This window comes from Cervus canadensis, chromosome 7 (assembly GCF_019320065.1).
Source record: "Cervus canadensis isolate Bull #8, Minnesota chromosome 7, ASM1932006v1, whole genome shotgun sequence".
Taxonomy (NCBI): Eukaryota; Metazoa; Chordata; class Mammalia; order Artiodactyla; family Cervidae; genus Cervus; species Cervus canadensis.
In genome coordinates this window covers 73,727,235-73,752,838 of record NC_057392.1, presented here as the reverse complement: position 1 = coordinate 73,752,838, position 25,604 = coordinate 73,727,235, and the positions used below count along the sequence as shown (strand labels likewise).

Here is a 25,604-nt window from a genome sequence, read left to right as displayed (position 1 = left end):
CAATTTACTGTATTAAACTGAAATGCTTTTTTTCAGGACACAGCATCTCTTTTTTAAACTGGTTGCTCTATTTATCTAAAACATGGGTTCTCAAACTTTACTGTGCATCAGAGTCATTTGAAGGGCTTGTTAAATTGCTGTGCCTGACGTCCAGACTGGTTGTTTCAGTTGTTAGGGGATAGTCTGAGAATTGTTTTCGACAGAGTCCCAAACAATGCTGATGCTGCTGACTTGGGAACCACACTTTGACAAATACCAATTTACATGCATGGACTTTCACTTTAATTAACTCTGGTTCTAGTCTTTCCTATGCAGAGGTATGTGCATGCCGAACTCCTATTCATCCTTTATCACCTACTCCGTATACACCCTCTGGAAGGTTTTTCAGACCACATAGAAAACATACCAGAGAAGGCAGTGGCACCCCACTCCAGTACTCTTGCCTGGAAAATCCCATGGACGGAGGAGCCTGGTAGGCTGCGGTCCATGGGGTCGCTAAGAGTCGGACACGACTGAGCGACTTCCCTTTCACTTTTCACTTTCATATATTGGAGAAGGAAATGGCAACCCACTCCAGTGTTCTTGCCTGGAGAATCCCAGGGATGTGGGAGCCTGGTGGGCTGCCGTCTATGGGGTTGCACAGAGTCGGACACGACTGAAGAGACTTAGCAGCAGCAGCAGAGAACATACCCTGCCTTCATCCTCTATATTTTATTTCTACATGTTATACTAATCACATTGGACAAGTCATATGTCTGACTTCCATAGAAAAGAGTAAAGTCTTTGTGCATGTAGCTCCTGTCTTATTATTTATTTACATTCTTCTTCCTCCTCCTCCACTTTCTCCTCTCACCTACTTCCCAGCCTCATCCTCTTACTCTTTCCCCTGCTCCTCCTTCTTCTTCATTTTTATTCCTGGACTTATTGCCTCACATATAGAGACATGATGAACTGGAGTTATGTTACCATATGTAGTCAATACATAGGACATAAGTTCAAAATAATTGGTCTCAGAAATTGGGAATGTCTTAATTCATTCATCAGCATGTCATGTAACTGATGGCAGGCACGCTCTTGAAGTCAGACATGTAGATTACAGCAGCTTTACTCAAAGTAGCTGATCTGTGAACTCTTCATTACCTGGTCCTAAGGATGATAAGGAGCTTACCTCAGAAGGAAATCAATGGACTGGTTACTTCATTGGTAAAGTCTTGCCATTAAAAAATGTCAGCTGAACTAAGTGGTGTGCTCCGTGATGTCGTCTGCTTTCATTCTGGAAAAAACTTCTCGTCTAGTCAGCGACCAGTATGAAACACGCTGCAGCTTGGCACTGGTCAGCAAACTACATTGGAAAAATCTGGGATATAATTCACATGTCATAAAATTTGTACTTTTAATAAGTGTACAACTCAGTGCTTTTTTGTATTTTCACAAAGTTACGCAACCATCACCACGACCTCATTTCAGAGTGTTTTAATTATCTCACAAAGAAACCCTATACCCCTCAACTCCCCATTTCCCACTTTCCCCCAGCTCCTCTTAACCACTAATTTACTTTCTGTTTCTATGGATTTGTTTGTTCTGTACTTTTGTGGAATCTTCTATGATTCCATAGAAATGGAATCATAAATAAATATGTGGGCTTTTGTATCTGTTTTCTTTCACTTAGCATAAGGTTTTTAAAGTTCATCCATATTTTAGCATGTATCAATACTTCATTCCTTTTTATGACTGAGTAATATTACAATGTACTGACATGGCACATTTTGTTTATCTGTTCATCAATTAATGGTCATTTGGATTCTTTCCCTTTTGGGGCTTTTTATAAATAACACCATTACAAATATTCTTGTACAAGTTTTTGTGTGGACATGTGTTTTTCATCCTTGTGCAGTGTCATTGCTGGGTCCAACTCTTTGCGACCCCATGGACTATAGCCCACCAGGCTCCTCTGTCCATGGAATTCTCCAGGCAAGATTACTGGAGTGGGTTGTCAGGCCCTCCCCCATGGGATCTTCCTGACCCAGGGATCAAACTTGCATCTCCTGTGTCTCCTGCATTGGCAGGCGAGTTCTTTACCATTAGTGTCAGCTAGGAAGCCAGGGTCATGTAGTTACTCTATGTTGAATGTTTGGAGGAACTATCAAACTATTTCCAAAGTGGCTTCATGATTTTACATTCCTACCAATAACGGGGTTTTAGTTTGTGGTGTGGGTTTTAGTTTCTTCACATCATTGTCAACCCTTCTTTGATTGTAACCATCTTAATAGGAGTGATGTTGTACCTCATTGTGGTTTTGAATTGCATTTCCCTAGTGGCTCATGATGCCGAGCATCTTTTTCACTGTGCTTAGTAGATATTTATGTATCTTCTTTGACAAATGTCTGTACAAATCATTTTTCCATTTTTATTGTTGAGTGGTATTACTTATAAATATTGGACACTAGTCCCTTATCAGATATGTGATTTGCAAATATTTTTTTCTCATTCTGTGAGTTGTCTTTTCACTTTATTGATAGTGTGCTGACTGCACTTTGGATATCATCGTGACATCACTGAATCTGCCTGACTCTTAAGCTACAGAAAACACATAGTCAAGGGACTTCCCTGATGCTTTAGTGCCTAAACTCTGCGCTCCCAATGCAGGGAGCCTCAGTTCGATCCCTAATCAGGGATCTAGATCACAAGTGCTGCAAAAAAAAGATCATACAACCAAAAACAAACAAACACAAGACACACACACACACTGAAAGCTACAGAAAAGATTCCACATGCAAGTGTGTACTGTGTTTGTATGAAAATGGAGGATAACGAACTTTTAAATACACTAGCTTGGGGCTGGTGATTTGGACTCTCAGCTACAAGTAGGGCTTATTCTTCCAAACAGCTGATGCTTTATATCTTCTTCAGGTGGGTTTTAAATGGATAGGACTAAGACCATATTTGGAGAAGGCAATGGCATCCCACTTTAGTACTCTTGCCTGGAAAATCCCATGGACGGAGGAGCCTGGTAGGCTGTGGTCCATGGGGTCGCTAAGAGTTGGACACGACTGAGAGACTTCACTTTCACTTTGCACTTTCATGCATTGGAGAAGGAAATGGCAACCCACTCCAGTGTTCCTTCCTGGAGAATCCCGGGGACGGGGGAGCCTGGTGGGCTGACGTCTATGGGGTTGCACAGAGTCGGACACGACTGAAACCACTTAGCAGCAGAAGCAGCAGCAGCAAGACCATATTAGGTATGATAATTTTTCCTTAAGTGGATATTTTTCCTTATTTACACTGAGGTTCATTAGTTATTACTTTGCTCACTTATTCACTCTTGTGAAATCCCCCTCTTTTATCCATATTGAGTTGGAAAGGGATGGTAAATTCTATACTATCAATACTTGATTTTGATCTTTCCTGAGTAAGAATGCTTCATTTATAAAAGGTAAGCTAGTGGCACAGTATGAGTAGCTTATTGCAGTTGGAGCCAAAATAATTGGGTCCACTATGAAGCACACATCAGGCTGTGTTGCTCCATCTGTGCATCTTTAGGATCAGATATGTTCAACATTCTTAGCACTAGCTGTGCTTACAACTAACTGTTGAAGAAGCATTGATAGTGGCTTTGTTAGGATTTGATCAGTTGCCCAAGACATTCAGACATAAAAAATAAGAATTCAGAATAAAATTTACCAGGGAAGGAATTTTGGTGTCCACTTTTTCTTCTTTAGAGAAAAACAAAAAAGTGGAAAAGTGGGCCTTATGCAAATAATAGCAAGGAACCTCTCTATGTACAAAAATTGCTTTAATTCACCCCCAAATAGTCAAAGCCATCTTAAAAAAGAATAAAGATGGAGGCTTCACATTTCCTGATTTTAAAACATATTGCATAGCAACAGTGATGAAGATGATATGGTTCTGGCAAAAAACAAACAAACAAACAAACAAAAAAAAACAGATACACAAACAAATAGAATAAGATAGAGAGAACCTAGATATAAACTTTTGCATAAGTAGCCAAGCAATTTTGACAAGGATGTCACAGCTGCATAATGGGGAAAGGGCAGTCTCTTCAACAAATGCTGCTGGGAAAACTGAACATCCATATGCAAAAGACTGAAGCTGAACATTTAACCTTACATCATATACAAAAATTCATTCAAAATGGATTAAAGATCTAAACATAAGACCTAAAACTATAAAAGTCCATGAAGAAAACAAAGGAGAAAAGCTTTAGGACATTAGATTTGGCAGTGATTTCTTGGGCATGATACGAACAGCACAGGCAACAAAAGTAGAAATAGATAAATGGGACTACATCAAGATTAAGAACATCTGTGCATCAAAGGAAACAATCTACAGAGTGAAAGGCAACCTGTGGGATGAGAGGACATCTTTGCAAGTCATGTAACTAAGAAGAGGTAACTAGCTGAAATAAATAAGGAACTTCTACAATTCAACAGCAAAAGCCAAATTGCTAGATCAAAAAATGGACAAAGGAGTTAATAGACAATTCCTTAAAGAAGGTATACAAATGGCCAACAAACACATGAAAAAATGCTGAGCATCATTAATTGTAAGAGAAATGGAATAAAACTTCTAATGAGGTGTCATCTCACACCCATTAGCGTAGTGACTATCAAAAGAATAGAAAATAACAAGTATTTAGAAGGATGTAGAGAAATTGGAACTCTTGTGCACTGTTGGTGAAAGTATAAAATGTATAGAAATTATGTATAACAGTATAGTTTCCCTCAAAATAAAAAAATTATCATATAATTCAGCAATCCCACTTCTGAGTATGTAGCTGGAAAGATTTAAAGCAGGTGCTTGTAGAGATATTTATACAACTATGTTCATGGCAACATTATTTATAATAACCAAGAGGTAGAAGCAACCCAAACGTCCATCAACATATAAACAAAATGTTGTATATACATACAATGGAATATTATGCAGCCTTATAAAGAAGGAAATTTGTCACATGCTACAGCATGGATGAACCCTGAAGACATTATACTAAATGAAATAAGCCAGTCATAAAAGATATGATTCTACTCATGAAGTGTCTACAGTAGTCAACATCATAGAGACAAGTATAAAGTTGTTTGGCAACTTCTAAGCAGAGAGAGGAAGGGGGAAATAATGTTTAATGGGAATAGAGTTTCAGTTTTGCAAGATGAAAAAGTTTTAGTGATATTGCATAAAAATGTGAATATACTTAACACTACTGAACTTTATATTTAAAAATGATTGACAGTAAATTTAATGTTACATGCTTTAAAAAACACACACACACATGAATTAGCTGTGCAAAGCATGGTTTCCAAAAAAGTACAACTTAAATGTGTCTTCTAATTGTGTCCTATCTCATAAATATACATAATTCTGGAGTTGGTAATTCTATTCTAACTTACATCAAACTGGTCAAATCTTAATGGCCAATGCGTAGCACAGTACTAAGAAATTATGTATTAATCACTAGACAGAGATCTTAGGATTTTTATGCTAAATTTATCACTTTCCTAAAAAAGGGAGCTATTGGTATGTAGCGACAAAATTAGTGGCAGATGAAACCAAAGCAAGAATGATCATTTACATCTTGGTGTGACAATCCCAGTTGGTTCCTGGGTGAGTTTCATTCTATTTTGCCTGACGTCAACGTTTCATTGTACATGGCTCATTAGTGCTTGTAGGCATTTCTGTAATGGCAATTTATTACACTTTTAGGTGACAGAATCTGTCCTTCGAAGAATTGCTTTCTGACTTCCTCTTCTTTCAGCCCACAACACCTGCCAGATGAAGTGGCCTGCTCTCTTTTCCTGTCCCCATACAGACACTGGAAGTTTCTGTGTGCAGGAGAGCAGGGCTGAAGAGCTTTGGCAGGAAGGTTTTTTGCAGCAGCCTGCCTGTCGAATTGCATGGATCAACAATTTCTCAATTAGAAGAAGATAGACGAGAAGATAAAGTATGCAGTGACTGTAAGGCTTCAAGCAGCAGCTGAGGAAGATTTTGGAACATCTGGTTGGAATCTATTTCTTTTTAGGTAAGCATTCCTTTTTACAACCAGCATACATAAAGCATGAAATTGGCTTACTCCGCCTCCTCCTAACAAGGGAGAAGCTAGTTATATTTATTACTCCTTTGATGCAGCTCTGGGGAGAGTGGGGTAGCATGTGGCATTCCCACTGGAGGTCCCCTCAAATCCTTTGGACTCTTCTCAGAGAACATTTGTCTGCTTGATAAATCCATTTTTTAAGAACCTATTCAGGTTGACAATGTTAAAGACCATTCACAAAAATAAAACCCAGTTCATGATGTTTCTGTTTTTTCCTCCATGAACTTTATGTCTGAATAAGGGGTGACATCAACACAAAACTTCTCTCTCTTAATTAAAAAAAAATGATGCTGTGTGTGTGCCTCATTCTCTTGCTTTGTTTATTTTAAAATTTCTTTCACTTGGACAATAAATGCTGAATGAATTGTTTGTATCTGGCTTCATTTTGTTTATTCATGGCATCCCAAACCACCAATCTGCTTTGCTCTTTTACTATGTATGACTGTAACAACAGGTTTCATAATTCACCCTCTTTTTACAGAATAAAATAACCAACTAATCAAACCGAATCACGAATTATTTTTAACTTGTATGAATAGACTGCAAAAGGAGAGCTGGGTTCAATTTAGGGCTTCCTAGTTCATGGAAAGTTTTAAATCCTTTTGCTGGAAGAGTATATTTCATTTAATGATAATTGCTTACATGGCAACATGCTATATTGTTATCCATGCTAAAATAATTTGAAATCAATTTCACTTTATGAAATATGCACTAATCACATTTAGCATCCCATCCAAAGTGCTTTAAATGTTCATCTATAATAAACATGGCTTTAAATTAAGGTGCATAAAAGGAAACTTTCGTAATTTGGGATTTTCAATTTACTGATTCACTTCCCCCTTACCCAAACTAAACATGACCTTTACTAAACATCCACACAATCAGATAATTTACATATATCTCTGTATTTCCCCATTATTCTTTAGCTCTTAAAATAGTTCTGGGTTTCAGCTGTGGCTTACATAAAATTTAGCCTTGTAATAAAAGAGGTCTGTTATTTATGCAAGGCCTTCTGTAACATAAAGAAAGAAAATGATTAGAAACTTTTTTCACTCCAGGAGGGAATGAGATTAGTTGAAGATAGAGCCCTGCAGTGTAAAAACTTGTCCAGAAGCAAAGAAAGGCTTTGCAAATCACAGACATTTCAGGGCACAGTTAATCTATACTGTCATCTGTAGTTGTGCTATCCATTTTCATTAAAACAATTAAGATCACACTGTATTGAAATAACTTGAACTCTTTGGGTTTCATCTAAAGACAAACTAGAAATTGAATCGATTGAAAGAATTAATCTTTTCACCTCCACTTACATCGAGAAGGGAAGAAGACAGTCTCACCTTCTGTAGTTAGTACACACAGTTCAGGAGTCACCATTACTGTGAATTGCGTTTCCTTTTCTTTCTTTCTGCTCTCACCCTGACCTGCTCGCCTTGGGTCATTTCACTGATCATTAGCACCTCACTAGAAGAGGGACAGGAAGAAGAAGAGGTGAAATTACACATTCAGCTTTGTTAGTTGGTAACAAAGATGACAAAGAGGTTTAGGAGAAGATAAGACTTAGAGTTAAAAACAGATGTTAAAATTACCAGTGTGTTTCAGCGACCCATGCTGGGCAGCCATTATCAGAACTAATTAAGAGTTAGCCAAGTGACGATGCATTTGTACAACAGATGTCAGCACTTTCCCTAAGTCTGCTCTGTGATTGGAAAAGGTTTGATTCATACATAACTAGTATTTAGGAACAAAAAAGAAAGCACGAATCCCTGTTTTATAAAGTAAAGGGGTTCCAATAAAGACTTCTATTGTGCAAATTGTCCCAAAATTCTGTTTGTTAAAGGCACCTGTCAAAGATACAGAAATCATCTAGTTGCATATTTATGATTTTTCACTTTAAGTTAAAATTCAATAAAAGAAGTAAAAAAAAAAATGAATATATCTAAGAGAAACAGAAAAGTCTGCAGGGTAGTGTTAATTCCAATGCCACAAGTCAAGGAGGGCAAAGTCATAGAATGTGAAATAACTCAGGAGTAGAATGGTTCTATCCCACCCTCATTTTTTTTCTTTCTTTTCATAGAAACCCCAGAAGCTTGCTCCTCGGTCTCTCCTGTGTATGCCCAATTGCTTCTTTAGTTGCGGAAAAAGCAGAAGGAAAGAAGGGAGAACAAAGGCTCAGAAAACTGAATTGAAGAGCCAGATGGTTAACTCAACTATGAAGGGCAAAGGGAAGCCCCAAACACCATTTGTGGGAGGATCTTTTTCGGACTCACAGGACCGAGGAAATCAGGTGGTACCACTTTAAATGTTTGACTATGAATGAGTCATCGGAGAGCCACTTTTGGTTAAGTTTAGGGATCAGAGAAATAAGTTCTCTCGCTGCAGATTGATCCGATTCCTGCAGTGCTAACTGCAGATTGTGGCTTCGGAGCCGGGCTGCCCTTGTTGGAGGGCACATTGCACCATAGATTTTTATTTTCTAGAAACAGACTCCAGAGGTTTGTGGCCTTCCAGACAGCAGCTGGCGCCGGGCAGAGGCATCGCTTCGGGCCGGAGCTACTGGCGACCGCGCGGCGCTTGGCTGTGCGTCCCAGGCAGGCGGGCCAGCACCGCAGCCGGGGCCTCCGGTTCCGAGCAGACGCTGTGCCCTTCTGGAAGGGCTCTGGGGGCTCGCAATGGACTGCTCCTCAGCAAATCTGGGGGAAGAGGAGCTGGTTTGAGGGAAAGGTGGGAGTAGGTTTGGAAAAGGGTTGGCTTCTCCTTATAACTCTGGTGCCTGAAGGGGTGAGATAGATGGGGACCAAATAAAAGGAAGGGAGATGATCCCATTTGGAGTGACGAGGATTTTTGGATGAGCCGACGGTGTCCTGCAACTGTCAATTTGGCAGGAGATTTGACTCAATCAACTGCTGTTCGGTTCCCACTTCAAACACATCTCCTCCCTCCCCCCCCAACCCCCACCCCTAGCCTGTGTTCTGACAGACTCCAGAGACTCGGGTTCCGAGCGGAGCGAGAAAGAATCAAAAGTCAGCTTTCCTTTAGTCTCTGCTGGTGGCAGATTACATCTGGCTTGGTTCTGAGCAGGTTGGTTTGGGAGGGGTTCGAACCGCTTCGCGTCTTTGGCGAGGTTTGGGTGTGTGTCTTGGGTGTGTAGGTAGGAAGAGGTAGGGAGCGGGGTTAGGCGAGATGATTAAGCAGACCCCCCCTAAATCTCGTTTTAACTGAGCCCCCAGCGTCCTGCCGCGCTCCGCGCCTCCTCCGGGCGGCACGGGGTGGAGAGGAGGAGGAGGGCGCGGGGCGCAGGGCCGCCCAGCAGCTAGTCTAGCCAAGGTGGCAGCGGGACTGTCTCTTTAAGCGCTCCGGAGGGGCCGGGCCCCGAGAGCAGCGAGCGCGTTTCCATGGCACCGAGGCAGCGGGGGCTGCGGGGCCGCTGGGCTCGCAGGTTTCCAGTCGCTCCCGTCCGAGCAAGGGCGCCTATCTCTGCGGCCCGAGCGCCACCCAGGCGTTCCGCCCGCGCGCTCCTCGTCGTCGGCGATGCCTAGTGGGGCCGAGCTGCTGCCGCGCCCTCCGCAGGGAGACGCATCTCGCCGGCCCCGCGAGCCCCGCACACCAACTTCTGCCCCGCGAGCTCAACTTCTGCACGGGGCTCGGACTTGCGGAGCCGGAGTGGCGCGCGGCGCGCAGCCGGGGTGGCGGCTGGAGCCGCTCCGCCCCGCGGAGATGACCTGGCGACTGTGGCTCTGGTGCTTCTGCGCTTGGGTGGCCGCCGGCTGGCCGCCAGGCAGCGCCCTTCAGCTCCGGCCAGGCATGTAAGTGTAGCCCGCGCGCTCCGGGATGTGTGGGGAGAGTCGGCCCCGCGTGCCTCCGCCCACTCCTAACCTGCTGCGGCCGCAGTGGCTAGAGCAGTTCCCTCCGGTTAGGGGTGGAGGGCGCGAGTGGCGGGCAGGCGCCGGCCGAGGTCCGAGAGCTGTCCCAGGCCGAGCGCGGCGGGAACGCTGTCCCCTGCGCGTCCTCGGGGCAGAGACCCGGCCCCGGGCGCTTCCCACCTGACTTACTTTCTCAGCGCCAGACAGGATTTCTCCCTAGGGGTGTGTGTGTTTGTGTGTGAAAGAGAATTTCCTTTTTGGAAGAATAATTGGCTAATAACAAGTTCCACTTTTTGAATGGGTTTTGAACGAAATCCTGTTGAACAGCGAGTTACTTGACATGTCCTTCCTAGAGACCAGAGTTTATGTAATAGCTAGTCTTTTTTTTTTTTTTTTCTAAGAAGTATCTCCGAGTCCGAAGGAGTGGATTATTCCACAGGTTTGTTGAGAGGCGAACCCTTTGATGGCGAATGACTTTCGCCAAAATGAGGAGCTGGGGAGGCCAGTGTGTTAAGGGCTGAGTGAGCAGCCAACTTAGATGCTTGCGGGGTTAGGAGAGAACGAAAGAGTAGGAACGTGATTATAACGCATCCTCCTCTGCGGGTGGGGCATGGTTTCATTTCCAGAACAAAAGTGAAGGAGGCAGGAGATGCTCATTCTTGGTCACTGTGGCAAGTGTTGCCGGAAGCTCAGCGCAGGTGTGAATCTTAACCAATTGCCCTATCGCCCAGACTGGCTGGAGAAGTTTGCCTCGGAATTCTGTCTTCTCAGGGGGGTGGATCATCATCAACTGTCTGAGAGAGAAGCCAAATCTAACTCTGCTTTTCCTTTCTACTCTTAAGCGGTTATGAATACACCTTTAATGTCTTTGCTACTTCTTTGCTTCATCTTTGATTTTCTGAAATGTGAATGCTTTATAGTGGAAAAATGATGAGTACACAAGGCCATCTGTACCTTCCTGGGTCTTGACTTTTTCTTGTCAGAAAGGTACTATTTTTGGATTCACTTTACATTTCCATATTTCATCCTTCTCCTGTGAGATTCGATTTGCTACCTGGTTACTGCGAATGTCACTAACTATAAATCTTGAGACATGACCAGTGTGCAGTGGCGTCGAAGAACAACTCCTTGTCTACATAGTTTGTAAATACATTTTGGCAGAAATGCAAGAAATTTCTGGGTAGGTGATTTCTCTTACATTGAGAAGATGGGTCTTGTTTATTTGAATAGGCATTTCCTCTCCAGTTTATTTCAGAAAACACATCTTACTTTGGGTAGCTTGTGCATACATAAGCCTCCACTTTTTTGATACTGATTTTTTAGCTAGCTGGCTGGCTAGCCGTTCTCTTACTTTTAGAAGTGCTGTTATTGAAGTGGACCCTGGCTGACTTATTAGGTAGCTACTGGTGCACATGAGGCAGAATAACCCCTTTTGGGGGGCACTGAAAAACAGAGATACCACATCACTTTTTATATTGCTTAGATATTTTACCTCATGTTTCAGTATTGGTACTTTTGTTGAAAAGGCTGGAAGGATGACATTGCATTTTTTTTTAAAGGACACTGCTACTGCAGCTCATTCATTTATCAGGTGAGATGAGATCAGATATTAAAACCAATATAAATTCTTGGGTGTTTAATAGAGATGCTCTGTCTGGGAGTTATTGAGATCACTCTGATGACTCTTAGTACTTTCTGAAATCTGGATGGGAAAAATCCAATCAAGTTTGTATTTAGTCCTCCCTGGTATTAGAGTTAATGGTTTCTTCAGCAGGAACCATGTTGGGATTTAGTGCTAGTTTTCTGCAGATGCCTTTGCAATTGTTGTAGGCATGTGGAATACAGCCACGCAAAGCACTTGGCTTCCACACACCTGTCCATCTATTAAATTAAAGAGAATTCTTCCTGAGATTTTTATTGACCTCTGAGGTCCATTTTCAGTGAGAGCAGGCTTCTAATGAGATGAGGGCCACTAATGAGAAGGCATCATCCTACCGACTGGCACTTATAGGTCATTAACACAGGTAAAAGTTTTGTGTAGCTGATCTTGTCCTTGAGCAGATTTTGGAGCTGGAATGACAACTGAAAAGAAGAAATGACTGTGCAGCTAAATAATGGTCAGCCTAAGTGTAATGAATCGTATTTATGGTATATTCTTCCACGGGTAAGCTCATTTTCAAAGGAAATTCTATCAATGAAACAAAAGATGCCATATGGGTCCTCCAACTCTAATGATAATCGATCTTGCTGATGACCTTGTCATCACTTTTAGGAAACCTTTGGTTTCCTAAGGTTAGACAGATTTATAAAATCATTATTCCACAAAGAGTGGCTGTATACCTACTATGTGACCTGACTTTGGAAATCACAGGTAATGAATACTGAATCTTTTTTGAATTCTTAGTTAGATGTCAGGCAAATTTCTAACTACGTATATTATTTCATTTTAGCCTGGAAATAGCCCTACAAGTAAGGCAGTGTTATCGTCTCCATTTATGATGAAGAAAGAGACATAGTAAGGTTAAATTCACACTCCAAGAATTCATGAGATTTGGATACAGGTAGTTTGAATTCCAGTGCTGGAGTTCTTAACAAATATGATCCCTTTTAGAACACCCAAGCCCAGCCTGTGTTTCTAAGAAGTTCTTTGTAATCACTGCCTGGGGTTCTCAATGGGAATGCAGCTGGTATTTTCTGCCTAGTGGGAACCTGTGGGGCTTTTTTGACTGTTGTAAAAGCTGTAGGGTTCTATTGGCATTTGGGCTTGGTATGGAGGTGGGTTGGTGTGCTTTATCCCGCAGTGGGTAAGATTGTTCCTCACAAGGAAGATCTGATCTCTCTCTTCCTCACCGAGACTCTTCATAAGAAATTCTCCTGCTCTGTTACAGCTGTAGACACTCAAGTATTAAAACAATGGGCTCGGCTTAAACTGGGAATTGTGGAATAGGGAAAGCTAGCCTTGGCAAGTACATTATGAATTGGAGAGTTGTAACTGATGATGGCATTTTGATAAAGGGATATTGAAGCGTTTACTTATGTTAATGGTACTCTGCAAATGTTTTCTCAAGGATTAAATAGACGGAAATAAACTCTACTCCAGATCTTAGAGACATCAAAGGAAAATGACTGGCTGTAATACACTCTATTAAAATTTATCCTTTGTAATACTGTCTTGTAAACACTTGCATAACTATTGTATACAACATGACGGAAGTAGTGAACATGGGTGTGTTGCAGATAGATACCATTCAGGCAGAGTGTGTATAAAGCCAGATCTGCCTATAAAGGCAGATCTGTCTATAAAGGCAGATCCAGTAGCTGAAGCTCCAGGGACTTGAGGTACTGGGCATTCTCTGACACGTAGTGGGGATTTTAGAAAGGTATGGCCACTTTGTGACTCAGTAGTTTCCTAAACTATTTCATCATGCGATCCCATGGACTGTAGCCTGCCAGGTTCCTCTGTCCATGGAGTTTTCCAGGTGGAAATACTGGAGTGGATAGCCAGTCCCTCCTCCAGAGGATCAGGACAGCTCACATTCATTCCCTAATGTAGGTCTCCAATGCAGGTTGATGTAGAAATCCGAAATGTGCCTGATAACAATACAGCTTACCCACCCAAATGCCACCCCCAACACATATGTGTAGAACTGTTTCCCCTCAGCCTGCTGTAGATGATATAGAAACTTGTGGTCATCGTGGCAGAGATTTAGCTTTTTGAACAATCAATACATTTAGAAGTAGAAAAAGGGAAGAAGATATAATAATCCAGAATTGTGAAGGGGAATTGACAGAGGTGTCTTGTGAAACACACACCATGTTGGTATTTGTATTATTTGCTCTAGTTCTGTTTTTGTTTTTGTTTTTTTTTCCACTTCTGATAAAGCCTGAAATTGAGCCAATTAGAGATGTCTGAGGCTATGAACAGAGCAGGCCACTTTTAAATTCACAAATAATTTAAGCACGGCCTGTGGTCTGTCATTTACTCAGTGTAAATTAATTAAAAAATACTTTTCTTTTTTGTTGAGATCAGTCACACTAAGTGAGCATACCATAAAGTGGAGAAGACTACGTGCACCCTCCGTGGGCAAGGCATTATTTCTAGCAGTTTGTGTTTATTGTTTTAAGAATAATCCTCTGAGGTTGGGAATACTGTCATCTCTATTTTTCAGATGAGGACACTGAGACAGAGGGAGAGATTAAGTAACTTGCTGTGGTTTCATAGCTGAGAAGTGGTGGGATGGGCTTTGAACCCATTCTAACTCCAGAGCCTTCTTCCTGTTCACTGTTACCTATGATGGTCCGTCTCCCCTTGACCTTTGCTTCCTAGGCTTCCTTGGCTTTCAAATTACTATCCTCCCAGGCCCTCCTGCTTATTTTCAGCAGTAGCTTACTCTTTCTCCTATTGCCCAAGTGGACCTGAACCTCACCTCTGCCGGGTAATTTTAGGAGCCAACTTCAACCCATACTTTGTTGATGACATTGACATTGCATTATTTAATATGTAATGTTTTGACAGACTCTCTGTCCTCATCAGGGAATCCTCAACTTCTTGTCCTCAGTATTTTTTCTGTTTCTTTACTTCTTTCTTGGGTATCTTGTAGGAATAACTTTCCAGCTTTTTCAAGGTAATTCCTTCCCTACATGTTCCACATCCTACCATGAACAGTGGTAGGTATTAGTCATCTCTTTTCTTTCTTTTATTGCCAATTCTTTCCTTTCTGCTATTTTCGCCTCTCCTCCCCTATGTGTTCATGTCTTCCTGCCTACATCTCCCCCTGTTCTGTGTTTCTGATATGTGTCTAATGTGGATCTGTTTTGACCTTGCTGCTTCTCTCCTTCACCTTTAATTTCTCAAGAACAGTTCTTTGATGCATATCAATGATTTTATCATTGATCATTTAACCAACCCACTGCAATCTGGCCTCCTCTGCTAAAATTCCTTCTCAAGATGCTGCCTTCTTTCCAGAACTCACCCTACTCCCATTTTTCTACTGGCTACTCCTGTTTCCCACTTCACTTCTTCACTTGTGCATTTCCTTTGTACACTGAGTTTCATCTGGAGTTCTCCCGCACTAGCTGCTGCTTTCTCTCCCCTTCTATCTTTAATCCCCTTTCCACTCTATATATTTCCCCTGCTTTATCTATTTCTTTCCTTGGCTTCTAGCATGTGTTCTATTCTGGTGAAACTTAGATCTGTACATTTAGCCCCATTCTCTTCAGAGCTACAGGGTTGCATTTCAAATAATAGATTTATTATCACTGTGGGGTCAAGACTCAAAATGTCCTTAGATCGTCTCTAGTTATCTTTGTGTCCCTAACATTTTCTCCCTCCAAAGTACTTGCCTCATCTTTTTTCCCTTCATATTTGAACTCAGATCTGTCACTTTTCTCCTAGTTTATCTTGTAGTTACATTATGAGCTTTAGGTAAGATGATCATGAACAAACCTTTGTATATGATGATTGGATAACTAGAAATGAATATTTATATTCCTCTCAGGTGTCAAATTTTAGAAACATGAGCAATGAAATCTCTTGAATTAGTTCTCTTTCCCATTGCCAACACTCAAGCCCAGCCATGCTATTTTTACTCCTAGATTGTTATGGTAGTCTCTTGGTTGGTCTTCCGCTTCATATTCTCTGGATCCTCTTTATTTTTATTATATATTCAATTTCATCAAAGTTTGTTTTTATTATATATACAATTTCATCAAACAAAGACCTATTAACATCATTTCCTTTTGTTAAAAACTAAGATTGTCCATGGAGTAAGGTTCAAGCATCAGAATATTATTCTTAAATAGCACTTATTAAATGCCGTGAACAGTATAAGTACTTTCCATATTTTAACTCATTTCATCCTCACAAAAACCCTATCAGAATATTAGTATCCACATTTTACAATGAGGCAATTGAGATCTAGAGAAGTTATGATTTTCTGAGAAATTGCATATAAGGCTATGGAGCTCAGGAGAATTTATGTAGTTAACAATTTTGAAAGCTAGGCTATGAACCCGGACTGTTTGACTGTAGAATCTGTGCTTTTAACTATTGCACTCTATTCAAGATTTTATCTTTCTGGTATTATTCAATTTCTTAAACTTTTATAGGACAATTTAAAAAATTTCCTTTAGTTCTTTTCTCCTCATCAAGAACTCTGATGAGGTGTTCTTGTGTCAGATTTTACTCTGCCTGCAGGGTAACAGGTTAGTCTGCCAGAGTTGACAGATGCTGACAGAAGACATGAGACTCCTGGATGAGAGACAAAGGACTTTACTGATCAGTCAGGCCACAGCAGGTAATGCCAGCTTCAAGTTTGCATCAGTCGCCCCCCACCAGTTCCTTGAGGCAACGAGGAGTGGCCCAAATGGATACTGTGTACACAGTGGTTTTATATCACAGATGAGGAACCCAGGCCTTATAAAAATCTCCCATACTGTAAGGGGGATGTTAGCAGCCTTGCTCAACATTTGGCCTCAGAGGGAGATACCATCTTTTTTATCCTGCTCAGGAAACAACTCTGCCCTCAGCCCTGGCAGGACATATCCTCTAAATCTTCCAAGGCTGTTGCTACACAAAAATCCTTCTAGGACAAAAGCCCTGAAAGCTTCTTCACAAGGTATGTAGAAATAAGTCTCAACACCTCTAACATTTTCTTTCCCCATTTCACCAGCATGGGCTTTGCTAAAGCTTAAATCTAGTTTTGTTCTCTTGTTAAATCCAGCACTTGTGTTTCCATTTCTTTTTCAATGGGTGGGAAGACTCTGGAACTAGATGAACACAGAGGTTTAATGAACGGACTCAAGGGGCTATGTTCAAATCCCAAGTATCTGTCTTCTCTCCACTGAAGCTGAAATTAAATCACTAACACAGAAACAGATCACCAGCCCAGGTTGGATGCATGAGACAAGTGCTCGGGCCTGGTGCACTGGGAAGACCCAGAGGGATCAGGTGGAGAGGGAGGTGGGAGGGGGGATCGGGATGGGGAATATATGTAAATCCATGGCTGATTCATGTCAATGTATGACAAAAACCACTACAATATTGTAAAGTAATTAGCCTCCAACTAATAAAAATAAATGGAAAAAAAAATCACTAACCCAGCTGCTTAATATGTAGCTGATATCTTGTTATTTCCATTTAACAAATGTTTATTCATTGTCCAGTGTTTTGCTCGGCTTTGGGGATACAAAGAGGATAAGTTGATTCTCTGTCATTGAGCAGCTCATAGACCTGGAGGGAGATCAATGAACAGATCAGAACCTATCAAAAAAAAGAAGTTGTCAGAGATGGAACATATAACCTAGCTGGAGGGAAGAAAGAATCCAGGGCTTTAGTTGTGGGTTTTCAAGAGTGTATTTTTCTTAAGCTAATTCACTGAGTAAAGGTTAGATGGATGATAAAAGTGGAGGTGGGGTTCTAGTTGATGAGAAGAGCATGTGCAAGAAGAAGGAGGTCTTTTCTCATTTAGGAAAAACCATAAATCATTTTCTTAATGGTATGTCTGGAGGGGAGAATATGAAAGGAGCCACAGTAGAAGAGGAGTTCAGGGCGATTAAGAGGTACTGACCCAGTGTGGGTCTTACAATCTGGAGGTGAGAGCTTTGAACTTCACGACACCCGTGAGGAACCCAGAAGAGAGTGACTGAAAGCAGAGGAGGAACCTAGTCAGATTTGTGTTTATTGAATGAAGAATGGGCTGCAGAGGGAAGAGGCCAGAGGTGGGGAGCCCAAGGAGGAGATTCCTTCAGTAGTAGGAGAAGTGGAGTGAGTCTTAAAAACAACGAACGTAGTGGTGGCGATGAAAGGAAGGGTAGGCTTCAAAGGAGTTGGTGCATATGTGGTGGAGAGGGAGTGAGAGAGAGAGAAGGAGACAGCTGGGTAATAGAGAAAATCAGAAACACAGGGAAGGGGGGGAAGAAGGGGAGCTCTGCTGGGACCCTGTCGGCGCTTAACGCATCTCTGGGCTCTCAGATGGGGACCTTCTGGGGAAGCTCCACAGGAGTGTCTGAGGCCAGGAGATTGGTCTGGGCTAGATCTATATTGGGGTATTGAAGTGAGTGTCTGAGGCCAGGAGATTGGTCTGGGCTAGATCTATATTGGGGTATTGAAGTGTCAGGAGACAAGTATGTATAAAAAGTGAGAAAAGATTACTGAAGAAGGAAACCTGGGGTACTTTAGTATATGAGAGGAGGGCTTCCCAGGTGGCATTGGTGATAAAGAACTTGCCTGCCAATGCAGGTAGATGTAAGAGACCCGGGTTCAATCCTGGGGTTGGGAAGATCCCCTGGAGGAGGGCATGGCAACCCACTCCAGTATTCTTGCCTGGAGAATCCCATCGATGGAGGAGCCTGGCGGGCTGCAGTCCTTAGGGTCACACAGAGTTGGACACGACTGAAGCGACTTAGCAGGTACACACACGAGGAGGACAGATGAAAAGGACCCAAGGAAGAGATTAAGAATCTGCCTGAGAAGAAGAAAAGAGGGAGGGAGTGTAAATGCCATGAAAGGCATCAGGGACTTTAAATAAAAGAGGAGTATGGAAAGTGGAGGGTGTTGCTACTGAAAAGTAATTGACTTAGAGTTACCCCAACAAACGCAATGGAAGAACCTTGTTTTAGTTGAGAAAACTCTGGTAGCCATCACTCTTGGTCGTGGTGACGAGAAGTGTAGACTCCTGGAGAGCAGCTGGAGGTGTCTGAGTTCCTATCGGACTCAGTTTATCATCACTGCCCCCGCCCCCCATGCCCTTGCAGGGTCCCCACTTGCTCTCTACACTTGACTCTCCGTGAACTTCCTGCCTCCTTGTCTCTGCCAGGTCAATCTCTTAAGACCCAGCACAAAAGTCATCTGTTTCACAGAGAAGTTCTGGGTCCCTCACACAGGATTAGTTGACTGTCTGTCCCAGCAATCTGAACTGACATTTGAATTTTCATAGGTATGCAAAGATCTCTAGTTTTTTTTAATTTTTATTTTAAAGAAATCTATTTGAAAACCATGTGATAATGATGAGAACATGTTTGGAATTAGTAAAGGCTTTCCCAGCCAACTGTTTGTAAAGTCAGCTCCTGGTATATAAATTATGTGGCTTGTCAACTGGTGATGAGGGAAATGTTTTTTGTCACTCTTCAGTAGACAGTTTTCAGTGGTGGTAAGTGTTCTCCTCACTGATATGGTTAATTAAGAATTGACAGTAATTCTGAGCTTTAGCGACTTTGACTCTCTGAGAGAAGAGGCAGTCCCAGGAGACTTGAGGTTTGGTTTCTCTGAATTATTAAGAAAACCATTTTTCTGGTTTAGCATAGTAGATTCTGATCAGTATCAGGAGAAAGGCAATCTAATTTTGATTTTTTTTTTCCTGGAGCTCAAGGCACTAATCTTCATTTGCAATACTTCCAAATTTTTGTTACACTGTAAAGGGTTTGATTTATAGACAAGTGTGTGATAATAGAATAACAGTCACATTGTATTACTTTTTTATTTATTGTGGAGTTTAAACAAATTTTGTCTATCCCAGCTTACAAAGTCCCAAAGATAAGAAAACTCTTCTCAGCGTGAATAAACTGGGAATGTATCTTGACATCAAAAATTTATTTTCTAATGCCTTTCACGGTTTGTTCATGCTGAGAACCACTTCTTATCTTTTGAACTTTTGAACTCTTTCTGTATTGGGATGAGCAAAAATGAGCACGGGTTTCCTTTCAATGTACTAAAATACCACATGTAAAATAAAACAAGTAGAAACTCAAGACACAGTGATACACACTGGCCAATTATGTGATAACAGAATAGTATTTGTACTGAGCTTTAGGCATGTTATATGCAATATGAAATGAATTTTGAAACAGGAAACACAACAGGCAGCAGCTATTAAAAGGTATGCCTTACATCTCTTGTTAAGCACATCTTGCTTAAATTCAACTGACAGTAACAAGTTAGGGCCAGGAAACGACTCAGTCAGCATTCCCTTTCATAAATCTATTTACAGTAGAAACCCCAGTAACATTTTAATTGTTTCACAGCTAAACTTGCTCAAAGTGCCACTTTTAAAAGGGCTCAGTTTCATTAAAATTTAAGGGACCAGAGAGTTCATAGTTTACTCTAATGACCTAGCAATGGTTGTAAAAGTTCTAAATATATTTTTTGGCTCACTGTACAACTGAGGGATTCTTTGTAGTGGTCACATATGCTCTCAGTAAGTTGTTGTATCTCCCCATTTCAATCCCACCAGAAAACTCTCTCTGCTTCTCCCCCATCTGAATCCCAGGGTCTCTCTCCTAAAGTCCCGTTGAGCACCTTCTGTCCATTTTTATAGTTGCTCATGTTAATTCTGTAGCTAGATTTTAACTGCGTTGTGGGCAAAGTGTGAGCCCAATAATTGTTTGTTGAATTTAAACTAGTCACAGATAATCAACCTTCAACCCATGTTTCTGTGTCCCCTCTATTGCTCCCTTGATAAAAATGTACCCCAAACTTATATTATTTGTAAGCATTGGGAGTTCTTGTCCTGGCTGTGCTACAGATTAGCTCAGTGAGACTGGTAACCTCTCTGGTCTCTAGTTTCTCATGTATCTGTGACAACAAATGTTCCAAGAGATACACGTTCTTCAAGGATTAATCAGCCTTAAAATATATCCCTAATCTGATTTGTTATATACAATTATTTAACATTGGTCACTTAAATGTAGGGAAATGTCTGCTTAAGACATTATTTTTGCTCTTTGGCTTTGTTCTGTGTTAAGCCCTCCTTGACAAGATGTGTTGGTAGATTGTGTTGTTGTTATTTAGTTACTCAGTCGTGTCCCACTCCTTGTGACCCCATGGACTGTAACCCTCCAGGCTCTTCTGGAATTGTCCAGGTAAGAATACTGGAGTGGGTAGCCATTTCCTTCTCCACTTGGTAGTTTAAAAGATCCTTTTTCTCTAAAGACTGTTTCTGGCTATAATAATGAAACACGCTCATTTCTTACAGAGATAAAATAATTTTATTTTCTAAGGGAAAACTGAGATGGAGAGATATAAAGTCTTATATCAAAATGATCCAGCAGCTTTATACCATCAAAGTGCATTAAAAACGAGGAAGATCCAAGATCATCTCACTATAAATTATTATTTGGGGTGCTCAGGATCTGTTCTTAATCCTGGGATTTGGCAGTGATATTAGGGTACAGATTATACAAAAGCAGCAGTGAGAGGGAGCATGGTTCTTGTATTCTTTTTACCGTGTAATTTTTGTGTGTTTATAGACCTATGTTTGTGTGATTGTCAGTTTCTGGATGTGTCTCCTGCGGGCTTTGCCCACACTGTTTGTTCAGTTTCCAAGCACTCTTTTTTGCCTTCGAAAAATAGTTTCAGACTCATTGCCAGAAGATTGGGGTTAGTGGTAGTAAATAATGACCAGAGTAGATTTTAAGAAATCTTATGTCAATGTGGTGCTTTTGCAGGCCTGATCTGCACTAGTAACTCTTGAAATTCTTTTGCTTTGGAAGGTACATGCTTCAGAGTCACCAATTCTTTTGTGTCTTATAGTTTTCATAAAAAGCATTTCTATTTCAAGTAGCATTTTGTCTCCATGATATCAGCACATAAGCTGCCCTTTTTATTTCTTAAATTACCCATCTTAAATTTACACACTGGACTGATCTGACTGTGTGTGTTCAAATCAAAAATAGTTTTATAATCCCTTATTCTTAATTTTGAAATCCCAAAAGCTGTAAAATACTGGCAGGTACTTTTCATTGTTGCTATTTGTCACAAATTAATTTGGTGGGAAAATCTACACTGAGCTGATGTGAGTCTAATTATAGACTTTATTTTATTCAATATGAAAATCCTTCAGTTTCTTTAAGTAAATGTTAATGGATTTGGTTAGGGTGTGACTCTAGATACTTCTGGGCACATATGTGCCATGTTGTCTTTCTAAAATCTGAAAAATTCTGAACTCCAAAGCAGTTGGGCCCCAAAGAATTCTAACCTGTATGGGTAAATAAGATATTTAAAGAACATGTTGATTTTCACAGAGTAATTTAAATTTTTAGACATTTGTTTTTTAAAATTTTTAGACCATTCTTTTATAAAATGAGGAATTGCCTTTTAGCAAAGAAATACCCACCTATTTTTGTTTGTTTAAATTCTGGATGTTGGTTTGTGTAAAGAAGGAAATTTCAGCTTCTTGTGTCCATCAAAATAAAATAAGACCATTATCAATATTAATGGATGTTTTTATATAAAATCCCAACATTTTATAATATACCTTGTCAAAAGTAAAAAAAAAAATAGCAGATTTTATCATTTAAAAATGTTCTCATTTTAATAATCACCCACTCCAGTATTCTTGCCTCGAGAATCCCATGGACAGAGGAGCCTGGTGGACTGCTGTCCATGGGGTCGCACAGAGTTGGACATGACTGAAGCGACTTAGCTTTCATGCATCCATTGGAGAGGAAAATGGCAACCCACTCCGGAGTTCTTGCCTGGAGAATCCCAGGGACAGAGGAGCCTGGTGGGCTGGCGTCCATGGGGTCGCATAGAGTCAGACACTACTGAGTGACTTAGCAGCAGCATTTTAATAATCGGGAAATAGAGATTAGATAGTCCCTTAAGGGTAATGGGTGAAAATGAGTTCTGTTGTCCTTCTCTTAAGCCCATTGCTTCTGTATGAAAGGAGCAGAATCAGTGCTCTTCATTGAGCAGGATCTTCATGCCAGGCAACGTGGTAAGGGTTTCCTTTATTGTTTCATTTTATTTCATCTGATCAACAAACACTGTGCAGTTACACTAGGCCTCTAATGTTGAAAAATCATTATTTAGGGATTGCGATAAGGCCAAAAACCCTCTCATTTCTAAAATTTAGATATTTTATTCATTTCAATTTCATTCTCTGTGCAGAAAGGATAAAACTTCTTTGGTCCTACTCTTGGTTACTTTTTCTAATGTCTAATTCCAGAGGGTAAACTGGTCTTTTGAAGGGTAAGGCAGTCTGGTTAGGTTCAGTCTGAGGGACCCCCTACTACCAGATTAATATTAATAGAAGTGGACTTTCAAGTCTTTTGCTCCCCCCTGCTTCACAAACTTTCCTGTCTCACTGTTTTCATATATTTTATTTTGTTTTGTGAAGTCCTTATTTTGACTCCAACAAGCCGTTACAGTTTTCAGATTGCATCTGTGATAGCTCCATATCTGTTTAGAGTCTGGTAAGCTATTAGTTTCCAAAAAGAATCAGTCAAAATTCCTAACTCACCTTGCTGTAGTCCTTGCATTTCATGTTAAACATGCTTATGATATTCTCTTTCGTATGTGGAATCCTCATGACCACATGTTGCATTATTAATGGCCTCCCCAAGGCTTAGCTTCTTGCTGTGACTACTTCAATTATCTCAGGGTTTAAGTTCTTCATCAGGTAGCATAGGTGGGGCATTTATGTTTCTGACATGACTCTCTAGCATAGCAGGAAAGAGTCCTGTTCTGAAGAAAGTAAGAATTCTCTTAAGGTGGGGTGGAGTCCCTTGGTACGGCATTCTGGTCCCCATGGAGACAGACACTTCAAGAGAGCCGAATGACCCAGAATCAAAAGTTAATTTTAACGGACCTTAGAAGCCCAAGCAAGGCACTTTGATATCTGACAGCCTGGGCAAGAATTGAACATGAAGAAGTAAATTGTCTCACAAAGGAGGAGGGTTACACATGGGTAGGACTGCAGGTGATGCTTCCTGTCTCTGTTCAGTGTGGCAACAAGAGATAGTATGGCTTTTGACCTACAGACAAATTAAATGCCACCTGTCAAAAAAGTGAGCTTTATGGCTGAGGCTTTGCAGTTTTGAGAGATGGAAAACATTTGTGAGGAAGCAGCTACTAAGGGAAAGTCTGAATTAAAATGAATTATTGCTTGAAGGAAAGATAAATGCCTATTCTGATCGAACCTGAGGCTAGCAGTGAATCTATTACATGAACATATCATCACTGTCTGTTTCATTGGGTACTTCATTTGCCCATGAAATAAAACTTATTTTCTCTTGAAAACCATCTTTAAAATTTCTGTGTGTTTGCAAAAAAATTGGAAATGGCCTCAATGTCCAACAGTGAGGAAACAGTACGTAAATTATGGTATATCCTTACGATGGAACATTTATGCCGCTATTAAAAATGATGTTTACAAAGAATTTTAATGCTCTGTAAAATGCTTATATTATAATAAGTTGAAAAGGAAGCAGGATACAAATGTCTGTAACAGCATGGTTTTATATAGAAATGAATAAATATAAAGGCAATAAGCACAAAAGGAGGGAAATGCATCAAAATGTTTTAATAGTGTTTATCTCTTGGTGGTGAATTATGGATAATTGTTAATCCCCTCAACTATAGTTCTCAGTTTTTGCCAACTTTTCTATAATGAACATCTATTACTTTTTTATTTGGATAGATGCTTTAAAAAAATTCAACTTGCTTTGGAAATAGTTTTCTGATCTGGCATATATCACTGGCCAGAGCCACTTGAAGACAACTTCGTAAGACTATTGTACCATTGAATTATTTCTGATAAGAACTTTTATGGTTCATTTGTATTTTTCATTAAAAACATGGCATTGTGTGCTCTCTATTTGGGTTGCTATGATTTATTCCAGTGATGGTCCAAAAAAAGACTAAAAAAGATACAGGCAAATGTCCTCTGCTTAAGAGCAGGGGGGAATAGGTAGCTTTACCACATGGGCTCCAATCTTGTAATCTGGTTTATAGTTAACAGACATAAGCATATTTAGAAACAAGTAGGCCATAAACATGGCTTCTTCAGATCTAGAGTTAGTGACTCAGAGTTAGAGTCTTACATTTAATTTACTGACTCTAAATTGCTAAATTACGGTAACAAATGTATGACCTTTGCTCCTACTCCAAAGGGTGAGATTAACCTGCCTTGGCTTTTAGGTGACTCTTATCTCTGTAACCAGTTGATACAGGTAGAAATATTTTGCTTACCTAGAACTCAATTTTCTGTCAGCCTTTCTACCTGTAAAATCACTGAGAATCAGAGGTAAATAGTAATAGCAACATGAATGACAATGTTAAGTGTTAGTCGCTCAGTCGTGTCTGACTCTTGTGGTCCCGTGGACTGTAGCCCGCCAGGCTCCTCTGTCCATGGGATGTCCCAGGCAAGAACACTGGAGTGGGCAGCCATTCCCTTCTCCAGGGGATCTTCCCAACCCAGGGATCGAAGTGGGGTCTCCAGCATTGCAGGCAGATTCTTTACAGTCTGAACCACCAGGAACCCAATATAGATTAGCTATTAATAATAATAGCTAATCTATATTGTATACTTGCTATGTCTTAAACATGTGGGTTCTTTACCTCATCATCTCATTTAATCTTTACAAAAATGGTGCAACTGTATGGCTCTCCCAAGTTACAGTATAGAAAACTGAGGCTCAGAAAAGTTGAGTAGCTCATCCAAGGTCACATAGCTAGTTGTTTTGGAGCTGGAAGCTGAACTATATTCCAAAGCCCAACATAGACTTAACTGTTATAGTAAATAGAAAGTGCAAATGGATGTCACAGAATCTCTATTAAGAAAATGCTGGATTTTAAAACTTCAAGTTCCCAAGAAATGAGCACTCTATTTTTCAACATATTTGAAAAGAAAGAAGAGGGG

At 40.6% G+C, this 25,604-nt stretch overlaps 1 protein-coding gene across 1 annotated transcript in view; it reads left to right on the top strand.

The window, feature by feature from the left end:
- Positions 1-9,312: 9,312 nt before the first annotated feature.
- LOC122444958 (EGF-like and EMI domain-containing protein 1) overlaps positions 9,313-25,604 on the top strand; it is a 627,705-nt gene continuing 611,413 nt past the window's right edge. The window contains exon 1 of the mRNA XM_043473804.1: positions 9,313-9,909. Within this exon, the coding sequence (XP_043329739.1) occupies positions 9,635-9,909 (275 nt within the window). The 5' untranslated portion in view covers positions 9,313-9,634. The remainder of the gene's footprint in view (positions 9,910-25,604) is intronic.